At 42.7% G+C, this 20237-nt stretch overlaps 3 protein-coding genes across 7 annotated transcripts; 2 read left to right on the top strand and 1 right to left on the bottom strand.

The window, feature by feature from the left end:
• Positions 1 to 375: 375 nt before the first annotated feature.
• LOC119557559 (achaete-scute complex protein T4) lies at positions 376 to 1446 on the top strand. Its single transcript, XM_037870345.1, has one exon. The coding sequence runs from the start codon at positions 403 to 405 to the stop codon at positions 1444 to 1446; it is 1044 nt and encodes a 347-aa protein (XP_037726273.1). The 5' UTR covers positions 376 to 402.
• A 12011-nt stretch (positions 1447 to 13457) lies between these two features.
• Positions 13458 to 16864, bottom strand: LOC119556803 (hepatoma-derived growth factor-related protein 2-like). 5 transcript variants are annotated; one of them, XM_037869243.1, is made up of 4 exons: positions 16706 to 16864; positions 14632 to 15874; positions 14099 to 14577; positions 13458 to 14003 (listed from the first exon to the last, which is right to left on the bottom strand). In XM_037869243.1, the coding sequence occupies exons 1-2, from the start codon at positions 16789 to 16791 to the stop codon at positions 14692 to 14694; spliced, it is 1269 nt and encodes a 422-aa protein (XP_037725171.1). In that variant the 5' UTR covers positions 16792 to 16864; the 3' UTR covers positions 13458 to 14003; positions 14099 to 14577; positions 14632 to 14691. The 5 variants fall into 5 exon arrangements, with proteins under 5 accessions (XP_037725171.1, XP_037725172.1, XP_037725173.1 ...); XM_037869244.1 differs by having other exon boundaries at positions 13458 to 14574; XM_037869245.1 differs by having other exon boundaries at positions 13458 to 14459.
• Positions 16865 to 19367: 2503 nt separating this feature from the next.
• On the top strand, positions 19368 to 20156 carry LOC119557302 (achaete-scute complex protein T3). Its single transcript, XM_037870012.1, has one exon. The coding sequence runs from the start codon at positions 19368 to 19370 to the stop codon at positions 20154 to 20156; it is 789 nt and encodes a 262-aa protein (XP_037725940.1).
• Positions 20157 to 20237: the final 81 nt, after the last annotated feature.

Genomic DNA, 20237 nt, shown 5'->3' with positions numbered 1-20237 from the left:
GACAGAGAGAGGCCACCGAGGCTACCTGTGGCTCACTCACTTCTCAGCTCACTTTTGCCTACCTGGACAGGTAGGTAGCTCATTCTCTCTCGCGCTCCGTCTCTCTGTCTCGCATTTTGCTCCGATTCTCTCGCCGGTTTCTCTGCCTGGCTTTTTGAGCACCTCGGCTCGCAAACTCTCCAGCTTGAAGGGTACATAACGTGAGGGTTTAGGACGAAGGGACTCATTCTTGTGCAAGGTGTCAAACGATCAAGTTCAAGCCTTCTCCTCACCTCACTATATCATATTTTTTTCTGTTGATCGTACTGCTCTGGGAAAACTAAAGGAGGACAAAAATAAGCGATCCGAAACTGAGTGTGTGTTTATGAGCAAAATAATAGTAATCCAACGAAAAGCATAGCCATGTCATCGAGTGTGCTGACCACGAGCCACGACCTATTCCCCACCACCATCAACACGGCCACGAAGATATTTCGCTACCAGCACATAATGCCGGCTCCCAGTCCATCATCGCATCCCGTTGGCAATCAGAATCAGCCTGGTGCCGGTGGCATGGCCATCAAGACCCGCAAGTATACGCCCAGGGGCATGGCTCTGGCCAGATCCTCCTCCGATTCGGTATCATCCATATCGCCTGGCTCCTCGCCGGCTCCCTACAATGTGGACCAATCCCAGTCGGTGCAGCGGCGCAATGCTCGGGAGCGGAATCGTGTGAAGCAGGTGAACAACAGCTTCGCCAGACTGCGCCAACATATACCGCAGTCGATCATCTCGGATCTGACCAAGGGCGGTGGTCGAGGACCCCACAAAAAGATCTCCAAGGTGGACACTTTGCGCATTGCCGTCGAATATATCCGGCGGCTTCAGGATCTGGTGGATGATCTGAATGGAGGACCCAGTGGTAATTCAGTGGCCAGCAATGCCGTCACCCAGCTGCAACTCTGTTTGGACGACGAGTCCAGCAGTCACAGTTCCAGCAGCAGTACTTGCAGCTCCTCGGGGCACACTAACTACTATCAGAGCACCACGACTACTGCCGGCCACAATCCTCTCCAGCAGCAGCAGCAGTTGCAGAGGCAACAGTTCAATCACCAGCCACTGACGGCCATCTCACTGAACAGCAATCTGGTGGCCACATCCCTGCCAGGTGGAAATGGAGCCGCATCTGGAGGAGCAGTCATCACCGCCAACAACCAGCAAACCTGCCACTCGCCCACCTCCTCCTTCAACTCCAGCATGTCCTTCGATTCCGGCACCTACGAGGCAGCTCCCCAGCAGCTATCCAATCACTTGGATCACCTGGATCACCTCGATGCCGAGGGACACACCCACTCGCAGCTCCAGCTGAAGTTCGAGCCCTACGAACACTTTCAACTGGACGAGGAGGACTGCACGCCCGACGATGAGGAGATTTTGGACTACATTTCTCTGTGGCAGGAGCAGTGAATCCTGATCCTGCTCTGAAGATCCTGCCAAAATCCACATCCCACCACACATCCTGTTCTCTTCTAGTCAATGTTGAGTTGAACCAAGTGCCTCAAATTGTAAATAACACTCATGCGAAAAACCACACACACCGACACAATTTTTTTTCCTACTTTAAGCACAATTTTTTTTTTGTATAACTTAAGAACCAAGAGACCAGTATCAAATATATATTTATAAAATAATTATAGCATAAAAACGAAGACAACACTTTTTTGCAAATACAATTATATGTTAATTAGTTGTTGGACGAAGAAATAAAACGAAAAATCATAAGAATTACAAGAATCATGTTTTGTTTTTTGCTTTCTGAGGAGGGGAGCCCGCTTATAATCAAGTTGGTAACATATGCGGGTAGCACTTGCACTTTAATTGCAATTTGCTGGGATCCATAAGGTGGCATTATGCGGAGAAAATGAAGACAGGATGTGCGGGCTGTCGATGTTGTTATACGACCGCTAATGAAGATCGCCGGGGCATCGGTTTTATATGATCCCCTTGAAGAGGCCTCCTCGTAAAGCGTTAATACTAATCCAAAATAGTGCTAAGCCCGGATCAGTCGAACTCTGGTCTCAAAGCCCTTTCGCTTATTGCTCAGGTAGCCCGGGGGAAATTCAAATTGCCGCAGGTACGATCAGCCAGACATATATATAATATTTATATATTGTGGTATCCGTCAAATGACACGTGCTACACGTTGAAAAGTTGAGGGAGTTGCGTCGGCAAACCTTATCGCAATTGACTGAGCGCAAACATTTCTGCTATATGCTAATTCAATTGAATTCTGAATTCAGAAGCGGAAATGGGCGGGGCCAGACCTTGGAACACTTCATTCTAATGCAGAAATAGCTAGAGCTGTGGTGAAGGTCAAGGTTGGGGGTTTCCCGAAAGAAAGGACCATTAAACCATCAACACGAGTATTCAAATTGAAAACGCAATGTCAGTAATTTTGAAACATCAAAAGTAATGATCCAAAAATGGCATGCCATACCTTGTTCAGCTCGTAATCAAATTTTTAATTAGTTGACATTTAATCCTAGAAAATGTTGTTTTTGCTAAAAAGTGAATAATGTGGAAAATTTTTAGTTCTTAGAATCAGCCGGAAAATGACTGCGATTAATTTTCTAGCTTGTAAGCTTTCCATAACACTGCCCCTTTTTGATAACGGTCCAGTTTTGGCCAAGTTACATCAAAAAAGGATTACGAAAAATATCGATTTTTTGCCAAAAACTAAGATCCTTATTTTCCGCCTAAAAAATATCGGTATTTTGGCCGAAACAATAAAAGTAATAGTCTCCAAATGGAATGCCATACCTTGCTGAGCTCGTAATAAAATTCCCAATCGATTCGTATTTACACCTAAAAAATTTTTAAGTTGACCAATTTTCGCAAAAAATTGTGAGTTACCCCTTTCAAAATAAGTGAAAAATTTCAAAAATTTTTAGTTCTTAGAATCAGCCGGAAAATGACTGCGATCAATTTTCTAGCTTGTTAGCAGTCCATAACAGTGCGCCTTTTAGATATCGGTCCAGTTTTGGCCAAGTTACATCAAAAAAGGATAACGAAAAATATCGATTTTTTGCCAAAATTGTTTTAAATCCAAATAATTTCAGTGTTTTGGCCGTACCTTGTTGATCTCGTAATAAAATTGAACAAAACTTGCATTTAAATCTATAAAATGTAGTTTATATATTTATAAAGCATTTTCTTGCAGTCCTGTCATGTGCTATAATTTCCATTTTCCTTCTGAGACCTTCCTCTTGGCATCTCAACCGCTTAACCTTTGTTTCGAGTGTTTTGCCTACAAATTGATGGCTTTATAATATAGTTCTCTGCAGCACTTTCCATTTCTGGAAAAAGCAAAAGCCCTTCTCCGCACAATAACAAAATCCTTCGCTCCCACGCACCAAGATGTCAGATCGTTGGAATAAAACCTCTTCTGCTGGCCAGACAATAAATCACTTTGCATTAGAAAAACAAACGCCTGGGAGAGTGCGTCCATAGACTATATTTTGACACATTAAAGGGCATCGCGGACAAAGGATCGCATTGTCCTTGGGATCGCTGGATGCTCCACAAGGAAGTGAAAAGGGACCGTGGACCGGGGATCCTTTCTTTCAATGTCAACGCTGACACTTGACAACTCAATGCAATTGTTTCGGATCATGGAAATGGGTCCTGGGATACCATAGTCTGGATTTTCTCTTTTTGAACACTGTAGGCAAGGCTTAACGCTCCTCAGCGCCGGAAGAACTTTCACCTTTCCCCTAGAACCAAAAGAGAGAAGCAACGTTTTTTTTTCCAGCTGCTTTCGGTTTTCTGTTTTCGTTTGTTTTTTTTTTTTGGGTCTGAATTAAAACTGCTGTTTAATAGATTTCTCGACGCGCCACGCCAGCAACATTGTGGCACATAAAAAACCAGCCGCCTGCATCAATCAGGCCCCAGATATTTGACCAAATTATAGGCTCGTCCAAGGTTTCGAGGACTCAGGACCGCAGATTGATGGCTGGAGTCGCAGTTTTCAGTCGCAGCTTAGCTCATAATTCAGCTCTTTAAGAAGTTGTTACTTGAAACATTTATTTTTACACCTTAGGCGCGATGCAAACGCCCCGATATCCACCAAAAAAATAAAGTAAAATAAAGAGGAGAACAACCAACAAGGAAACCCAAACTAAATAATACAACGAAGAATTTGGGAAAGGAAAGAACGATATATTATGTACCCTAACATCAATATATAGTAAGTGAACTAATTGTAAGCCTATTGGTGTCTACAAAGAAACACGTGATTTCCAAGATCTATAAATGTTTGTTAATAAAAATATTGATAAGAGTCAACAAATAAATATGTATATTAATTAAATAATAGCAAATATTTTTTGTTTCTGATCTAATTTTACAATTTCAGATATAAAATAAACCAAATGGAATTATTTAGCTTGTACTTTTATGAAGATTTATATTAATACTTTTCTAAATTATATATAAGAATTATATCCTTAAATTCCCCAACCTCTCCAGATTGGTATTATACCACAAAAGTTAGGACATCGAACAGAACAAGGTAATCAAAACAGCACAGCGTTGCAGGCATCGTTCAGCGTTACCGATTTATTTGAATTTCAATAAGGCCCAAAGTTTTTGGGGTTCATTATCCTGTTATGTCGGCATTTCGGCCTTTCATCTCGCGGCGCACGCAACGCATTTGAACTGGGGCGTTATTAATTAGCGTTATGAATTATTGATGCAGGACCCTCGGGTTAAAATCGCCCACACACTGCCCTTTTCCCCAAAAATATATGTATATCTCAACTTGAGCCTAAACTATTTGGCAAGTGAGGGATTATTTTTAAAAGTCACTAGGATTTTAAAAGAAATATAGTTAAGGGATAATAACTTTTTTTAAATTAGAAAAAAATGTATTAGGTAACTAAAACACTAATCGCAATTTATAAGTTCTCTTGAAAAATTATATATTACATTTACTATAAAATAAAACATTAAACAAGGCCTTTCTAGAATAATCCCTTCTAAACTATTGGACACGAGATGATAAAGGCTCCCCGCCTGATATCTTTATTTTTCGGGGAGAGGATGCATAAATCGCGAAGCAAACGCGCAACGTTCATCATCTGGGGAGCCGAAAGGGGAGAAATATGTTCCAATTAGCGAAGCCAAATGTGACAGGCCGGCCATCCAGAAGAAATCAAGGCAGCGACTCGCGAGTCCACCAGGCAAAAGTTATTTGAGTTGTCATATTAGGTTGTGATAAATGTAGTTACATACCAAATGTGATAACTCTGTCCCCGGCCCTTGGATTCCCGGGTTCGGCGGATTTAGGTAGGCGCCTCGGCGGAGAGTCCCTTCCCATGATGATGATCCGCGTTCCGCGAGACTTCTCGTTCCCCTACATTCCGATCATTCAAAACGGTTTCATGATGGCCGGGAAATTCCTAAAGTCTGCATTTCGCTAGTTTTTGGGATTTTGCTTTTATGACCCTTACTACGTGACCCTGACTTTTATTCTTCGCTGACCTGTCCGCCCAGAGGGCCTAAAATTCCACCTGCCGGGTGGAAAGGGGATTACCTGAGCCCAAAAAGGGGCCTAATAGGCGCTCGAGGCGCCTGGACAATTGGTAAATCGCTGAAAATTAACCCTTCCCTTTTTTCTGCACCTTGTCGCCGATTTGGGTTCGAGTTTAGCAGGCTTATTTGCAAATGAAAATCCAGGATCAGCATAATAATTTTTACGACATGTTACTGGGTTATTCCTTCTTCCTGAGGTCTTTCCAAAAGTACTGAATATTTGTGTTGATAAGAAATTACGAATTTCTTATGATTTTGTTTTCCCCTTATTTATTAAGTAAATACAGTTGATATATAGTTTCAAATTGCGAATGTATCCCACTTTTATCTCTTACCTTTGGTAAGACCAAAATCATTTGGTTTTTCTCAAGTAGAACAAAAACCTTAAGTTTGCTGTAATCCAATATTAAGTATGACCACCTTCTGAGCAGTTCCTCCCTCAAAAACACCTTCCACCAGCAAAACATTTTTGTTTATTCAGTTTTTTCACTGACGCTGGTGGTCTTGCATCCCAATTACGTTCTTGAGGCTGCGATTATCCCAGAAATAGTCTAGAAATAATCCCATTAGAGCGTGCTGCATAAACACACAACAGTTTGCCACTGGGCGTGTTCCAGTTTGCACTAGAGAAATAGTTCCCGAAACCTAATTGCCAACCACTTGAAAGGATTTCGGGCCAAAATTCAAACTCAGCCCCGACAACGATGACAACCCAATCTTTGACCAAGTCACACGTGCCCCTCGCCCTGCAAATTACACGATACAAAAAATAAAGAAATTTGCACACAGATCTCGCATTCAAATTCCGCAACACGTAGAGCGAAACGTCTGAGATGTTTTTTGATGGATTATATGGACTTTGCCCATAAACACCAAACAATTAGTTTGATACACAGAAAATAAACTGAATTAAATACTGAAAAACTATAGATGCCCAGAGAAAATTCCCGGAAATCTAAAATTGTATATTTGGTAAAAGGCATTTTTATAAGGTTTCAAAAACCTTCTTTTAAAGAAATATCTATTTTAGCCATATATGTACTAGGTTAATAAAACCGTCAAGGATATAAATTTAGAAACTGATTTCCATTTTAACCATTAACCTCCAATGGCTTGTTCGTTCTTAGATCTTTTATCAAAAATATATATATTTTTGAACTTTCCAAAATATGTGATTGACTCTCATTTTAACTCCCCTTTTCTTTGTGTGTGTAGAAGCGGCAAATAGTTTTGAAGTCCCCTGGCCTTTTGGTCCATCAATCTCTGCGGTGGCGTTGCTGCTCGAGATTCTCGACTTTTGTCAAACACATCGCTTGATTTTGCACTGCCGTTGGTTTTATTTGCATAAAATGCGAAAAAGCCCAGCAAAGCCGAAGAGAGACGCATCTGCAGTGGAGTTTTTTAGTTGCCCAAAGGGGCCAAAATGGGCGGACAGAGCTGAACTGATCGATCGATGGTTTTGTGGCCTTTTTTTGGCTTTTTGTTGTATTATTTTGGTGGGGCCGGGTCAGCTGGCCATAAATCATGATCTGTAATTACCCGTTGGCGCAGGATGCTGCGGCATCTCCACATAAGCCACGCGTACAAAGAAGTCCCGAAACCGAAACGCGAACACAAACCAAAACCAAATCCAAAGCCAACGCCAAAAGAGTTCAAGAGTTTATCGGGGAGTTGAAAAGAAAGGATTGCGCCATGACCAAACACAAAATAAAAGACCACTTGATATGCATATTTGTTGTGATAGATAGCCGTGCAAAAGGCTGCGATCCTTTGATGCCATCATAGAGATGATCCTTTCACTCATCAAATATTTAGATACATAGATACACATGTTGGCCGAGAAGAGATGGCACTGGATAAACAAATGTGCGCCAGTTCCCCGAAAAACCAAACCCCTTCTCATAAATACTTCTCTTTTCTGTGTTGTTTGTGTTTTCCTTACAGGCAATCATCGCCAGGCGACCGCAGCCTCTAAAAACCTCAATATTGAATCATTTGCACAAATGAAATGCAGGCGCTTGCGCTGAGAAACTCTCAGGATTCTGGCCAAGATCGGTGGCTCTTTTTCTGGGATGCACTCTGTCTAGGAGTTTGTTTGCTTTGGGATTTAGTTGGCCAAGAGTGAAGGCATTTATTCAGCCCTATACCATTTTTAAACAAATTTGAAATATAATAATTTAGTGAATACTAAAATTTAAAAATATTTATTTAATTGCCATTCTTTGGAAATTTATTAAATTAATATTATACATTTGTTGTAGGAATATTTTAATATTTTATTTTAAAAACTATCTCAAATCACTAAATTTATTTGAAACACTTGGAAAATATATTAGCAATACCTTTTCCATTTTACTTGACTAGCATAATTTTGCATAACTTCATGTTGTATTATTTAAACAGCATAAACAAATAAAATTGAGAAGGTTTTATAAACAAAGTCAATTTCAGAGTATCCCCCATTCGCTTTTCGCTAAGATACCCACTTCCTTTCCTGTTTTTTGCAGTTGATGTCGCTGTCTTGCCCACTTCCCGTTCCAAGGGCCCCAAAAAGGAAAACAAGAGACGGAAAAAAGCCCACAAAACTGGCAGGTTTTGTCAATTATCAGGTGCAGCCTCAGTCTTCCAGTCTTCAGAGTCTTCAGTCTTCCGAAGCCCAGACTCGCGTGTCTGCCCCCCATCTCCAACTCTTTGGATCTGGATCCAGTCTTCACTTTTTCGCTGCCTGAAAGCGTGCGAAATTTTCATTCATAAATACCCATTGAAGTTGGGGTTTGGTTTTTTTTTTGCTTTTTGAAGTGGGGCGAGTACAAAATGCAGTGGTAAATGAAAATAAAATCAGTAGAATCGAATGAGCATCGAATGAGGAGACAGTGGCAGTAGTTTCGACCTCGAGAACATCTCCCACTGGGCGAAACGGATTCCGGCTCAACTGTAGTGAAATTAATTTCACATTTGTGTCAATATTTGGACTAGCCATGAAATCCATGGCCAGCAATTTAGTTCTGGTCGCAAGGTCAACATCGGTTTGAAAACAAACATCTGTGAGGTGCACTTACTTTTCGGCCAGCTGTCCAGCTTCAAAGATTCGCTTTGCACAGTAGCCAACCGAGGATTTTTAGCCAGCTACCGTATCTTCTAGATTCAGTTAGTTTTTGTTATTCTCATGGCCGTGGCAAATTTTCAACTGTTTTTCATCAAAACAATGAATTCCTTGGCATGTGCCCTGCTGTAGAGATCTCAGATTTCCACAGATTATTTTATTCGCAGGCGATCCTTTTATTTCTGGCTAATGGCCATGATCAAAAGGTAATTGAAATCGCCCCAATTCGCTGGACTTCTGGCCACCCAAAAACGTAATTGCACCATAATTTTGATCCCATTTTAATGACTTTATTTACCCAAGAGTCAGCTGCTGCTCCTGCAGCTCCCAGCGAATAAAAAAAAGATTCATCCAAGATCCCGATCCCAATCCCAGCCATCCGTGCAACAATTGAAAATCCCCCTCCTCTGATTGCAAATTGCATTTTAATCAGCTCTATTGTGTATAATTAAAATGTGTTTAGCGCATTTCCTGTGGGGTCCACTCAATATATATACTTTTTTAAAGCCCTTTCGTTTTTTTTTTTTTTTTAACTAGCCCAGCCCTTCGGTTGGCTGAAATGAAGTTATCAACACTTTGGCACAAATTTTCTGCCTTCTCTTATTAAATTGGCTGGGGGTTCGGTTGCTCTGTGGATTGTGGATCGGCTAATTGGCCTGGGATCGCATGACAGCCACGCGTGTCCACTGAAAGGAGATCGTGGATGGCATTTAAATAGCCGGCGAGCACGCAAATAGCTCGAGCCCACGGATCAGGAATCGATGGCTATGGGCACAAAAGATCTCGGGGAGAAAGCATCCTCCTCTTAGGACCGAGACCAATTAATGCGGAGAAAAGGAAAGAGTTTATGCTTCCGATGACCGATTTTTCAGGCCTCGTTGAGCTTATAAGAAAGCACAGCAAATAAAACATTACCAGTAAAATATCTAATTGGCTCATGGCATACTAAAATTTATTTTGTTTCATATCTTAATTATAAATTCCACCTTATCTGCTCTATTTATTACCCCCACAACTTACTTAAGAACGAGCCTGGATCTTTGGCTATTATGAACGTCGATCATTAGGCCGCATAAATGGCAATTAAAGACAGCGACACGTTCCAGCACTTTGGGATCTGAGGCTCAGAAAAGACAAAGAACCTTGGAGGGGCGGGGAATATCATAGCCCTCCAGAGAGATTCTAGGGTAACGATATACGCTGGCTGGTGGTGTAATTTTCCACAAACTGCGATGACCAAACACAAAACACAAGGACCCGAGAAAAAAATATGAAATTATTAAAACTACAAGAGGACTGCTCTTATCCTTGCCTCGTCCTTTTTTGAGCCCTCCCCCGACTCCCGATGCCTTGCAGTAGATAAAGCAAATGGAGAAATAATAATAAAAAAAAGTAACAAATACCAAGGGCTATTAATGACCGCAGGATCGGGAAAAAAGTGCCGCGTCATGGGGGAGATATCTTTATAATGCCAGGAAAAGAGAGATGTCAGTGCCGTGCTCCTCCGTTGAGTAAGTCGTAAATTTCATTGACTTTATCCTGGAAGTCTATCAATTTTTCATATTTAACACCATTGTCCTTTAATAATCCTTTTTGGGGCTGCCGAAGGCCGAATCGAAATCACCCACACAAACTGGGAAAATCATGCGGGATCCGATTTTTTTCGGGGGAATCAAGTCGCATAAATCGTCGATTTTGGAGATACTTATCGCTGGTGTGATATGCTCTTAAACATTACTAGACTGTGTGGTCTGTTCTGAACTTTGAATTCTTTGGGGGGGTAAGTACTATTAAGTGTGGAGTACGGTAAGAGATACTGGCTCATAAGGGTTCCAATCGGCTTAGTTACATAAGGTGCTTCTGCGTCTTAAAATCGATCTATAGAATTTTGTTTAAGGTAGTTCCACTTAGCAGATGTCTTTCACTTACGTGTTACACTTTGAAGGATAAGTTCTTAGCTGTAACATCATTACATCCATTGTGTCGCATAAGTTCCTGATGAGGGGATATACCTCCAAATATTTCCCGAAAGTACCTCCATTTTCCCTCCTCATAGAGCACTGCTTGACCGCTTGATCCCCACTCTCCTGGTCATTTTCCTTTTCTTTTCATCAACCCTGGAGGCCAGTCAAGGGGTAATATGGTTCAACACCAATTTAAACACTTCATGCATCTTGTTAGCTGCAGCAAAACGATTCACCCTTCCCCAATCCCCAGTCCGATTCGAATCGCAGTGGATGTGTAATATGATATGCAGCGTTTTCCTCCGTCCTTAGAGTCCGAATCTTGGCGATACATTCCCTCGGGGGCCGGCGAAAGGAAGTGATCCGCTCCTCCAAAAGGTAGTTGTTCATCTCCCCCACTATTGCCCCAAAACAAAAGACTGCTAAACGTATTGATTTCGATACAAAAATAAAGGAGAATCGATACAGATACGGATACTATATGCTGACTTCGGTTAATGGCCCTTGGCCTGACCCGCTTTGTCTTATAATTGGATTTAGATTAATTGCATCTTGACCGGCAAGAATCGAACGAAAGTAACGAAAAAAACTGCACATGAAAAATTACATCAGGAAAGAGAGATGCAGAGATACTACACAAAAATAACCAAACAAAACAATCATAATTCTGTTTCCAGGAAAATCGAAATTGTAACAGGAGAGCGCCAGCCATTAGAAATAATCCCAACACGGATCCCAAGGATCTCGTATCTTGGATCTCGTGGATTTCTGCGAAAGGTCGGCGTGTGCTACTCGTCTTGTGTATATTTGTTTTTATCCTTATCCCGCTGCGATTTCGGCCATCAATATAGGGAACCGCAAAATCATTCGGTTCTTTGGTAGGTTCTTATGTTTGTTTTGGGTGCCGCGTTGCGGTCCTTGCATAATTTCCACCGATCGACGGGGCACTTAATCATTAATTAGCGTTAGATCAATCTACTTCTTTTCATCTCTCTGGGGATCTCTGGAGCTGGAGGCAGCTCGAATTCCCCTGGCTTGGTTTTTATTTTATTTTTTTTTTGCTGCCAGAGGAGACAACATCGCTCGTTGACGGCAGTCATGTTACTTTTAATGATAATTGCCGCCTCACAACTCATTTTTCACATTGATAAATGCGATTCGCACGACCGAGTCGCGTTGGCATCGATGTTGCCACTTCTGGGTTGGCTTTTTTTTTTTGCATTTTCCGGGGACTGGTTTCCCTGGGTATTGGGATCTCGAGAGCCACCCGAGATTTGCATGTGAGTGTGCTACAAGCTGTCGACACATCGGGCTTTAATCACCAGGTGGCAAACATTATAATATCTGAGAGCTCAGAATAATGTTACATTATCAGAAATTACTTTGAAAAAAAAACCCCAAATAGGAAATACATTTTCCCTTTCCTAGTATGTATAATATATTATTACGTTTTTGGCTATATCACCTAGATATTAACACTTCGAAGGATTCCTTGCCCCATTCGGTATTTCGAAATCCCCCCTTGGGACACAGTCTGACCCTCGAGTCCGCAGAGGGTTAACAAGAAAGGGGGAATCAGAAAGCGTGCAGAACAACAAAAGCCATCACAATTTGTCTTGATGGTCCGAACACAAAAAATAAAAAACGGCCCAAAGCGCTACCACCAAGGATGCTGCTCCCTGCCTTCTCCAGCTCCACTTTTTTTTTTGCACTTTTTCTGTGCCATAAACCATTTAAACATTTTCAACTTGTTAGCAATTAATTAAATAGATCGGCCGCTGGCCAAACAGCTTCGACTGTCATTTTTCTTGCCGTCTCTCTCGCTCGTCGCTAAGCCCGTCTCTTTCGCACCTCTTAGCCGCCCGTTAATTACGGCGACAGCATTCAATTTTTATGGATGACACACGCCCCATTTGCATGCCCTTCTTCTTGATTTTCGAGACCCCCTCCCCCCACTGAAAGAGCAAAGTCTGGCAACGCTGCGGCACGCTTCAAAAACAAAAGGACCGCCAAAGGTTCGGTTTACCAACGGCAACGGCAACCCTTCTCGCCCCATCTCTTTCGCACACACACACTCGCCCCATCCCGCTCGCACCATTTGGAAATTTATTTCGCTGTTTTTGCAATTTAAGGTAATTATTATGTACCTTTGGGGTAATTTTAACACCTCGACACCATCGACAAATATCATCTGGAGAGCGGGGTCTTTTGCGCGTGCACAGGCACAGGAATATATATATATCAGAATATATATATTGTGGCGGCTATCAGGCCACCGAAATCTCAAAAGCAAAGGCAACAGCAACAACGACAAACGTTTCTTAGAAGCGCAGAGCTTTCAACACCTTCGATGCGTGCCCAACCGAAGGAGCACATCCTATCCGCCAGCCCCTCACCCCGATCACCTGAACCCATAACCCTTCCGCTTGCCCAGGGACCCCCAATCCCCGATCCCCGACCCCCATAACCCACCACGTACGCACTCTTGGCCAGTTATTTTTCACACCTCGACAACATTTTTTCGCACTTGGAGCGGCATATTCGGTTACCACAACAATCAAGCATTGCCGCCACCGCCACGATATCGAAATGCACAGAAAAAAAATTAAGGGATGCTCAAGAATTCGCGTATCTTGCAAGCTCTATTGATACATAAATAAAAACTTCAACTAGGAATACATTTTTAATTTTATTTAAGAGCATTATGTGTAGCGATTGCCTGGCCAACAGTGCTGACATAGGATTGCAATAATCCTAATGGATCGTCACTATTGAATTTTTGGATGCTCAAGAATTCGCGTCTCTTGCACGATCTATTGATACATAAGGACTTCAACTTAATACATTTTTAATTTTATTTAAGAACATTATGTGTAGCGATTGCCTGGCCAACAGTGCTGACATAGGATCGCAAAAATCCCAATGGATCATCACTATTGAATTTTGGAATGCTCAAGAATTCGCGTCTCCTGCAGGCTCTGTTGATACATAAATAAAGACTTCAACTTAAGAATACATTTCTAATTTCGTTTAAGAACATTATGTGTAGCGATTGCCTGGCCAATAGTGCTGTACACAAGGATGTGATCTCGTTTTTGTGGGTTCGAGGTTGTAGCACTAGATTCCTTCCAGTGTACATCTTCTGGATCTGAGAAGGTCCGATTCCGACTGCCGTGTTTAATAACCGAAGCTTTTGCCGCTTTGCTGCTGATTTAGCTTGGCTGTTATCTCACTCAGTTCATCGGGATGCGCGGTTCGACTTTGACTACGGACTCGGCTTGGCTTTGGTCATGGTTCCTCGGCTTTTGGCCTTTGGGGGCAGCGGATCGGAGGATCGGAGGATCGGGAAGTCGTATCCTGTGTGCCTGTCAGCACATTTGGCGTCGCAATTATCGCAAGTAGCGTGTGTGTAAATTACCGTTATTAGGTATGATCGTGCGAACGGCAAAAAGCATCTTACGGATTCAACTTTAAATTTAACTGCATCGTCAGCGGTTTCACTTCGCTTTCATTCCAGAAATCTCGGCCAATCTCTCCTCTCACAAGCCAAAGTGACAGTTTCCGCTTTTCGATCCAGGCGACATGGCCAAAAAAGGAGAAAAAAATAACAAGGAACACCCATAAAAAGTCAAATTAATGTGATGACAATAGATTTGGATCTCTGAGGCTCCCGGATCTGACAGATTTCACGCTTACGATATCGGCAGCAGTAGCCCACCGCCGATCCAGTCCATCACGTTTTACACTTGTCCAGGTCGTACGTGATTCCAATTCCGATTTCCCGGGTTCAGAGGTCGAGCGCGTTTTGCCTGGTCCGGTAGCTGGTGTTTTGAATTCCAATTAGTGTTAATGAGCATCGAGCACATAAAATATATAATTGATTGTGTCATAGGACGATAAGAATTGAGGTTTAAGGATGCTTCCGTTGGGCGATTGCTTCTGGGAATGTTAATTTCGTGACGAACTGTAAATCTGATCAAATACCATACATACCATTATAAATACTGATAATTTTCGAGGGGCTTGATGAACGAGTGCCGATAGGTTTGACCTTCACTTATGCTTTCTTTTCCTGATCGTCGCCCGGGTTCCCGTCTTGACCTTCGGTTCTTCCTTTGCTCCTGCCCCCGCAGCTCCTTTGGCTGATCCCTTTGACGCTCCATTGGCTCTGGCCTTGGGTACCGCCTTGGGTACTGGTTTGCCTCCAGATTTGGGTCGTGGATTAGCTCTGGCCTTTGGTACCACCTCTAGTCCCATCCTGGACAGAATCTTTTGGAACTCGCCAAAATCTCTGTTAAACAGTTGCCGGAATTGAGCATCCCTTGGATGAGACTTCCTTCTAGGTTTCTTTGGCGAGACCACTTCGCTGCATTCCTCCTGCAAAGGTGCAGAGTCCTCTTCCGTGGGAATGGATGGGGAAACTGTTCCGGCCTTCGTTCTTGTTCTTCTGGACGGTTCTTGAGCTGCATTTTTCACCGGAGCCCTCTTTCTGCCCTTTTTCGGCGAGACCACTTCGTCCTCTTCCGTGGGAATGGATGGGGAATCTGTTCCGGACTTCCTTTTAGTTCCCTTTCTCGGAGAGACCACTTCGTCCTCTTCCGTGGGAATGGTTGGGGAATCGGTTCCGGCCTTCGTTCTTGTTCTTCTGGACGGTTCTTGAGCTGCATTTTTCACCGGAGCCCTCTTTCTGCCCTTTTTCGGCGAGACCACTTCGTCCTCTTCCGTGGGAATGGATGGGGAATCTGTTCCGGACTTCCTTTTAGTTCCCTTTCTCGGAGAGACCACTTCGTCCTCTTCCGTGGGAATGGTTGGGGAATCGGTTCCGGCCTTCGTTCTTGTTCTTCTGGACGGTTCTTGAGCTGCATTTTTCACCGGAGCCCTCTTTCTGCCCTTTCTCGGCGAGACCACTTCATCCTCTTCCGTGGGAATGGATGGGGAATCTGTTCCGGACTTCCTTCTAGTTCCCTTTCTCGGAGAGACCACTTCGTCCTCTTCCATGGGAATGGATGGAGAAACGGTTCCGGCCCTCCTTCTGGTTCTTCTGGCCGGTTGTTGTGGTCTCGGCGAGACCACCCTTACCAACGAGTTCTCCTCGCGCAGGAGTGGCATGGACAGAAGTCCCTTTCGCTGCGTTAAATTACGCCTAAGTCTTGGCTTGAACGATGTTTTCTTGATCCCCGACGGGGACTTTGGTACGGTAGCGACTACCGGCTCATCATTTTTCGCCTCCTCCTTCCTTTAACATTAATAAGGTGTATAAAATTTAAATTAGTTGAAGTAAATTAGTTGACATGATTGACTTCCACTAAACGAATGGATATAAAAGCTATCTATAGACGAGTAGTGCAATGTTCAAAGGCTTAGCCATGCCTCGGTCAAAAGAAAATTGTTCAATAAATTGCATACTATATTCTTTATAAATTATAAAGCTTAAAGGATTTTCTAATAGTCAATGTTGAATTCGCGTTTAATTAATCCGATTTACCTTCTCTTAAAAAAAACAAAAAATAAGCGCATTATTTTTAAGTAGTTGTACCGACGGATGTTCGTAAATGATATAGAACCGATTACTGTTGTACGGCTTGCTATCCGTTAAATTTTTTCAAAACTGTATTGTTTTATATAAAAAAGATTTATTTTTTAATGAATTTAGAACTTTTACGGACTACTCGAGAGTATCAGTAAACCGAACACCGCACGGATGTATGAACTTTGGCTTGCGAAGTGACTTTCCTTCTGTTTCTTTTTAAATTTAGATATATTGTGCCTTTCATGGTATTGTTCGTGTTCACATTCAAAAATCTTAACTTACTTTTTAAGCAAACTATAGTTAGATCCCATGTTTTTTTTAAAGGTGTGTGCGTGTACGATGTTTAGTTGTGACTGGCATTAAGCAGTAAACCATTTAGAGAGTGAATAGAAAGCGCTTGCTATGTTTTTATATTTGGTTCGGATTCGAATTCCAATTTTAAAAAGTAGATTTGAAACTTTTACCGACATTAAAAACTAAGATACATGGTGCTTTTCATGGAATTGTTCGTGTTCACATTTAAATACTTTTACTTACTTTTTAAGAATACTATATATAGGTCCCATGTTTTTTCGTAAAGGTGTTTTGCTGTACGATGCTAAGTTGTGACTGGCATTAAACATGTTAGATATTTACAGAGTGAATAGGAAACGCTTGCTATATTTTATTTTATGTAATATGTGTTTCTTACTGAGCGACGTGTATCACTTCGATAATAAAAGAAAACTGGCATTAAACATGTAACTATTTGGAGAGAGAAAGGAAAACGCTTGCTATGTTTTTATTTTTGTTCCAGGGCTTGTATTTCTTAAAGCCGAAAGAGAAAGTAAAACAAGGGTATAAAAAAAATATATAAAAACAAATGTAATGGTAAGTTTGTCTAGGTTTTTCTACATCCACTTCTACAGACCGTTCTTTTAAAACATTCCTATACATTTTCCTACCTTCTACCAATTAGACTATTCCACACTTACCAACCAGAATCCCATAAAAATTACCACCAACAACAGATGTCGCTGCAGTGCAAGAAATATTGAAACTGTATAGAGGCCGCCACTCTGTGGTGAATGCACCTGGCAACCCTGGTCGGCTGTTGAGCCTCATAGGTCCTTTGCAACCCCCGAAAAGGCACCAAAAGGATCAACACTTTCCTCATCTCATGCGGTTTAATTAATCACCGAGCGATTTTGGGGTTTCGAATCCGCGGCTAATTAAATTGCTACCAAAACATTTTTACCTTTCGATTTTTTCGGTGGGTGTGTTTGGAGCAAATTAAAGAAGGGTTTTCCACAAAGGGTTTGTAAGGAAAACCAAAAAAAAAAGTGAAGGCGTACAGGTGATGACGCAAACGATTTTCATTCATGATATTAGAAATACATTAGGAATGGGTACACATTTTGGTGGCAGCTTTTAAAAACCAATTTAAATGTAAACGATTGATTATTTTTCATTTTGATTTTCAGCGCTGTTTTCTTTTCGTGGGATCTGTGGAATGCACCTTCTATTTTCTGATCTCTTTTTGGGCAGCTGCGTTCGGCGGGATCCTTTGGGTTAATCAAGGTTTTATGCATTTATGGGTGCAATCTCGTTACCCGACTTTCCCCCTCCCCTAACGGTATTGATATGGCCTGGCCGGGCGCAACAAAGTTGCCACTAGCAAGACCAGAAATTTGCCTCAGTTTCTGTTTCGCTTACAGAAGTTTTTACAGATTTATGAATGCTTTATGGCACGGGTCGTTGAGGGAGGAAAAGGAAAAAACTTCACTTGTTAAGGCGGGCATAAAAATCCAAAGTCACAAGTCACGAGCAAGTCGGTTAATGATCAGCAATTCGTGCACTCTGCCGAAGAATTCAATTCAATTTTTAGTTAATAAGGATTTATGTAGATTAATTAAATTTATTAAATTATTTATTTTTGTTCGATAGGTATATTTAGTTTAAAAATATTATATAGTTTTTGTAATATTGTTTTAAGACTAAAATGCTCGATCGAAAAATTAAGTATACATTATATTTTACAAATTTTGTATACTTAGTCCAGAATGTTTAATATTTTCTTGAACAAAATCATATCAATTATTAAGAAGCCTTGTTTTTTTTTGCAAGTGTAGCGCCGACATGCAGAACGTTTTCTTGGGATCTCAAAAGTGCGGTATTTTTCTTAAAGGGGAGTGTGCAATTCTGATTTTGCCGATGCCTTGCTGATCGTTTTGTTTTTCTTTTAATTCGCAGCCCCTCATATTATTGTGCCCTTGGTATTCATGATGCGGCACACACTTGTGGGATTTGTCTGCCGCCGCGATATTATTATTGTTCTGTGTTCTGTGCTCTGGAGCTTATGTTAATGTATATCGGACTGATCGGAAGCACGTGTCAAATGCGGCGGGACCAGAAAAGCGATCTACAGAGGGGGTAAACAATATCCCGGACCCCGAGAAAAAGTTCAAGGACTGGGGGAAAAAAGACTGCGAGCAAAAACACCAGTGGATACGCAGTTTTGGAGACAGTGAAAGTGCTACGACGACGACATCCCCTTTTCATTTCGTTTCGCCTCCGTTTCGTTTTCTTTCACATGATGGATCACATTTTATATCAAGTTCCCCTTCTCAAACACCATCTCCTTTATTTTTCGCTTTCAATGCAAACGACATTCGACAAAAGTGGAAGTGCATTCAAAGTCTTATTTCTTTTTTCTCATTTCTTTTGGCCATGACAAGGATCTTGCAGATCCGAGATTTAAGTCTCGATTTTCCCAAAAAGGAAAAATATATATATATATATATATGGTGCCAAAGGGACGCAAAGGACAAAGGAGAGAGGGAGTGGGATGGGTAGGTAGTAGTACAGAGAGAGCGGGACGGAATAGGCACCCACCACACAGAACATAAAACCCCTAGAAAGAGAGGACTGAAATTATTACGATCCCCTGGCAGTGCGATCACTTGTGCGCAAAGGACTCGGCACAGGGACTCGGGTTTTTCGAGCAGGGCAGGTAGGTAGGTAGCCAGGATTCCTCGACCCCGTAGCAACCCCTGTTGCTCCTCTGCCGAAGTCGCTGCCTCTGCTGGCGCACTTACCACGGCCTCTGTGGGTATTTAAGGCCCTAGGCCAGGACGGTAGAATATCATTACGGAATCTGATTCCACACAGTCAACATCTCTCCTCCGACCCACTCAATCAAACCCTCGCAAGGATTACCATGACGAGCATCTGCAGCAGCAACTTCCAGCAGCAGCACTATCAGCTGACCAACGGCAACATGATGTTGCTGCAGCACCAAAACCATCAGATCCACCAGCAGCAGCAGCAGCAACACCACCAGCTGATTGCCCCCAAGATGCCGCTGGGCACCAGTCAACTGCAGAATCAGCAGCAATCGAACATCGGGCCCATGGGCCAGCAGCAAAAGAAGAAGTTCAACTACAACAACATGCCCTATGGCGAGCAGTTGCCATCGGTGGCCAGGCGCAATGCCCGCGAGCGCAATCGTGTCAAGCAGGTGAACAACGGATTCGTCAATCTCCGCCAGCATTTGCCCCAGACGGTGATCAACTCGCTGTCGAATGGTGGACGTGGTGCCAGCAAGAAGCTCTCCAAGGTGGACACCCTCCGCATTGCCGTCGAGTATATCCGTGGCTTGCAGGACATGCTGGATGATGGCACTGGCTCGTCAGCAACCCGTCACATCTACAACTCCGCCGACGAGAGCAGCAACGATGGCAGCAGCTACAACGACTACAACGACAGCCTGGACAGCAGTCCGCAGCAGTTCCTCCTGGGAGGAGTCGCCCAGCTCAGCTCCGTCCAGGCCCACTCCTACCACTCCGCCTCGCCCACGCCCTCGTACTCCGGCTCCGAGGTCTCCGGCTATGTCAAGCAGGAGCTGCCCGAGCAGGACCTCAAGTTCGAGTCCTTCGACAGCTTCAGCGACGAGCAGCCCGACGACGAGGAGCTCCTCGACTACATCTCGTCCTGGCAGGAGCAGTGAGTGGATCTCATCGAAAGCCTCCACCGACAAAAAACCAAAAAAAAAAAACAACCTGTACAAATTGTAAATACCTCAAATTGT

The sequence above is a fragment of the Drosophila subpulchrella genome, chromosome X, assembly GCF_014743375.2.
Source record: "Drosophila subpulchrella strain 33 F10 #4 breed RU33 chromosome X, RU_Dsub_v1.1 Primary Assembly, whole genome shotgun sequence".
Taxonomy (NCBI): Eukaryota; Metazoa; Arthropoda; class Insecta; order Diptera; family Drosophilidae; genus Drosophila; species Drosophila subpulchrella.
The sequence above is the reverse complement of the archived record's forward strand: the minus strand, read 5'-3'. Positions and strand labels throughout refer to the sequence as shown.